This window comes from Lathyrus oleraceus, chromosome 1 (assembly GCF_024323335.1).
Source record: "Lathyrus oleraceus cultivar Zhongwan6 chromosome 1, CAAS_Psat_ZW6_1.0, whole genome shotgun sequence".
NCBI classification, from domain to species: domain Eukaryota; kingdom Viridiplantae; phylum Streptophyta; class Magnoliopsida; order Fabales; family Fabaceae; genus Lathyrus; species Lathyrus oleraceus.
In genome coordinates this window covers 455,914,782-455,919,276 of record NC_066579.1, presented here as the reverse complement: position 1 = coordinate 455,919,276, position 4,495 = coordinate 455,914,782, and the positions used below count along the sequence as shown (strand labels likewise).

General features: G+C 34.7%; 1 protein-coding gene across 1 annotated transcript; it reads right to left on the bottom strand.

Annotated features, from left to right (window-relative positions):
• Window positions 1-236: 236 nt before the first annotated feature.
• Window positions 237-3,778, bottom strand: LOC127084502 (phospho-2-dehydro-3-deoxyheptonate aldolase 1, chloroplastic). Its single transcript, XM_051024969.1, has 5 exons — window positions 3,244-3,778; window positions 2,133-2,410; window positions 1,560-1,836; window positions 1,002-1,247; window positions 237-735 (listed from the first exon to the last, which is right to left on the bottom strand). Exons 1-5 carry the CDS (start codon window positions 3,694-3,696, stop codon window positions 466-468), a joined length of 1,524 nt encoding a protein of 507 aa, XP_050880926.1. The 5' UTR covers window positions 3,697-3,778; the 3' UTR covers window positions 237-465.
• Between the last annotated feature and the right edge of the window lie 717 nt (window positions 3,779-4,495).

Here is a 4,495-nt window from a genome sequence, read left to right as displayed (position 1 = left end):
AATCCCCACACTTACCAACACACAATTTACTCTATGTTGTTTCACAAGTTATGAGTTAAATATTTGTTTTTTTCAACACCTATACTATTATGGAAATAGCTCTACCTATATTAATCAATGATATTTGAGATGGATTAGATTGCCTCCATAATAATATTTTTAATTTTTTTTTTTCAAAATAACAAGATCTATCATGTAATAAACTTGACTTTTATGCATGCATTTTGACATCAATATATCTAAGAATTTTTATTCATTATTATTTCTCAAACACAAATAGACACAATATCCTCTAAACATCTTCGGAACAAAACTTGCAAGAACAACCAAACTCACACCACAGTTACACTCAAATAGCACAATTTAAGTTGTGCTACAAGATTTGGTCTGTGTCCATTGCATACTTAAATTATATATTTTACACTATCACTTCTAATCCAAGGGCAAAGTAAGAACCCTTTTTCTTTAAATTGTGAATGAAGAAGACAGAGATTGGGTTGAGTTAAGCCTTCTCTTGCGCAGTCTCTCTGCTATAGCAAATGCAAGCTCAAGAGATTGAGAAGCATTAAGTCTTGGATCACAATGAGTGTGGTAGCGTGAACTCAAGTCATCAAAAGTAATAGCCCGCGACCCTCCAACACATTCTGTGACGTTCTGCCCGGTCATTTCTAAATGAACACCTCCGGGATAGCTTCCTTCTTGGTCGTGGACATCAAAGAATGCCCTCAGTTCAGCCTATCATCAACAAAAACATTCAGGGAATACATTCATTCATATATTATCACTAGCAATAAAAACCAACCTCAAAAGATTTAAGAGCCAAATTGCATGATCTCAAAAAAAATAAAAATTGCATTGTTAACTATAATGTTTCTATGAAATATAAAACAATGACCTAGTATAGACCATACTTTTATGCCATTTGTGTATTGTATAAAAATATTGAATATAATATGTGCAGAGAGAAAGAGACAGAGTAATCAAGTATAAGTGAGAATTACCCTTATTGAATCAAATGAGCGAGTTTTAAGTCCAGATGGAGCTTTAATGGTGTTCCCGTGCATGGGATCACTAACCCAAGTGACAATTTGACCAGCACTACGAACCGCTCTGATGAGATGTGGAAGCTTCACTCGCATATTCTCAGCTCCCATTCTTACAATAACTGTAATTCTTCCAGGCTTGTTTTTGGGGTTAAGAATATCTACCAGCTTAACAAGTTCATTTGGATCCATCTTATCACTAGCCTGAAAACCAAGTAGCCATTTAGTAGCTGCATATTTTTCATCAGAAATGCATTATGTATCGCCAACAAGACGGAAACAGGATTGTAGTTTAGGTGTTTGAAGAGCACGTTAATACGTAACTATAATTAATTACTTAGCCTGGTCAAGCTCAAGCATTTGTGAAGTAATCATTTTGACAAAATCAGAGCACAAGCAATGTGAAACATAATAATATAATCATATGAAAAGTAATGTGGTGACTAAAGCAAAATAGCAGCATAGCCAAACATATCAATTTATTCGGGTTATAGGCAAGTAACACTTTATATGCACCTTGATGCCAAGTGGATTAGCAATTCCTCTCAAGAATTCAACATGTGCACCATCAAGTTGGCGGGTACGTTCCCCAACCCATAGCATGTGAGCAGAGCAATCATAATGAAACCCGGAAGTAGAATCCTCCCTGGTAAGTGATTGTTCATAAGGGAGAAGCAAACACTCATGGGAGGTCCAAAAGTCTGTTGTAGTCATGATTGGATGGTCAGCTGTAAGTCCAGCGCAACTCATGAAACCAAGAGCCTCATCCACTCGATGCGCCAATTCACGATACCTGATGGCCCACATCCAAAAGAAATTACTAAAATAATTTCACGAATAAGCATATCTGCTTGCAGAAAGCACAAAAGAAATTTGAAAGCAAATAAAATTATTCTCAATTTCCATTCCCTCTTTTAATACACCCTTGTCAACCACTATCTTTTGAGCAACATAGAAATAATCAGTACAATTTTCAAAAACACCCATGATCCAACCAACCAGGCCATTTTAATGTAGTACAAGAACTAGAATAAAAAATGAACAAACGCTAATGAGCCAAAATCCCAAAATAAAGTTTAGAAAAGGTACCTGTCTCCCTGTTCACTACGCTCCATGAAATCAAGATTCCACTGGTTGACCCTTTGCATGGCAGCATAACCTCCGGTGGCAAACGCCCGCAAGAGGTTGAGAGTAGCCACAGATTGACAGTAGGCCCTTACCATTCTCTGTGGATCTGGAGTTCTAGATACTGCATCAAATGCGTCCCCATTCACATTGTCACCCCTGTAACTCGGCAACTTGACTCCATTTTTCTCTTCAAATGAATCGGATCTTGGCTTTGCAAACTGACCCGCCATTCTCCCCACCTAATTCATTCAGCAGATATCCAATCAAACACACGGTAGAAACACGTCATTCTCATTGACCATACATAAAACTTTAAACAAGTGTTATTATTTGAACTAAAATTTGCCAACTTTTCCCACAACAATCTAAGTGGTTAACACCAATCAAATAAGTGGCTTAACTCATTAATCATCAACCTAATTATATAAACCACGAATTCAGATATGATTAACCAAAATTTCCAGGTGTTGAAATCTACATATACTTGAAAATCTAACCATGTCTAAACTTGTGTTTATTGAAGTAAGGTAGGTGGTTAATGAGTTTCGACACCTAAACATAATTAACCATCTATTTGAGAACAAAAGTTGTCGAGGATCTGCTTGGACAAACAACTTATTTGCAGCTTATAGTACAAGTTCTTATCAAATAAGAACTTATAACATAAATAAAATAAATTTAAATGGTTTTTATAAATGCTATAAGTTGCTTTCAAAAACTATCACGAAAAACTTAAAAAATAAGCTGCTTTCATAAACTATCTGGAAAAACTTAAAAAATAAGCTAAAAAAAAGGTTTAAAAAATATCATAAGCTGTTTTGATAAGGTCTATACCAACCAGTGTCACAAATCTTATGCCACTAAATAAGCTCAAATAAGTCAATTCAAATATACCCTAAATCCAGTCCAACATGGGGTTTAAAATGACTAATTAGGATTACAAATCCAAATAATTATAGCTAATAGTATAGAATCTAATCTCAAATTCGAATTCAAAAAACAAAAAAACAAATCAGGCAACTTTATCATTTGATCATAAAAGAGGAAGAGAGAAAGAGGATAAAGATGAAACCTTAATAACAGGCATTTGAGCCCCAAACATAAGAACAACACCCATTTGAAGAATAACACGGAAAGTATCCCGAATATTATTCGCACTAAACTCCTTGAAACTCTCCGCACAATCCCCACCCATAAGAAGAAAAGCGTTACCCATAGAAGCTTGTGCGAGTTTATCCTCAAGATGTCTAGCCTCACCGGCAAACACAATCGGTGGAAAAGACGAAAGCGTTTGAAGAACTTGATCAACCTCATTCTGATCTGGATATTCAGGAAGTTGAAGTGCTTTCTTTGTTTTCCAACTATCTATATTCCATGCGGGGGCTGATATTGATTGGGAAGTTGTTGCAGTTGAGTTTGAAGGTTTGGAAGAGCTGGAAACGATGATGGATCTGCGTTGGAGACGGTGGTGTGATGTCGAAAGAGAAGGTGCGAACCCGATTAGGGTTGCAGAAGCCATAGCCATTTTTTGTTCTCTAATAATAACGGTAAAAAAAGTGTGTCAGAGAGATAGAGATAAAGAATGTTACGTAAGTGTGGTGGTTTATTATTTATAATTCCTGAGCTCGCCAGGTGAGGATAATACTTGGCCGCATGCATTTATGTAGTCCAGAGATTGTGATCGTCCGATTGAAAATGGATTAATTTTAAATTATTTGATTTTGATCGGACGGTCACGAATACCTTAACATTATAAATAAGTTTTTTAAGTAAATGTTACCATATGTGTTCTCTATTTTTAAATTTGGATTCTGCCTAATTTCTAAGTGGTGATTTTTCTCATTGTTCAAGTCATATATTATTTTGATGAAAAACTCTTATAATATTTATCACAAATATATTGTAAAAGTTTGGAATTATGTTTAGAAAATTGTTTATTGAAATTTACTTATGAATTAAAGTAGTGGATTTTGAGCCGAAAAATATAGATTTGAATTAGAAAAAAAATAGTTCAACTTGTTTATTTATTACCTTAGGAGTGAGAATAAATATATTTAATGATAATGTGCAACTATTTAATGATAATGTGCAATTAAATTGGAAAAAAAATGAGATAATCTTACAAGTAGTAAATTCTATTTCGAAATTAGATTAATATATATCAGGATTGGTATATTAGAAAACAACCTATAAGAGGCGAGGTTGAGTCAAAGGATTCAACATCTCGCCAACTCGCCAACGCTCGTTTTCTAATTTGAGCATCCGTTTTTTTTATTTAGAAAATGTTTTATCCTCATTTATGTCGTTTGGACCTTCCATAGTAC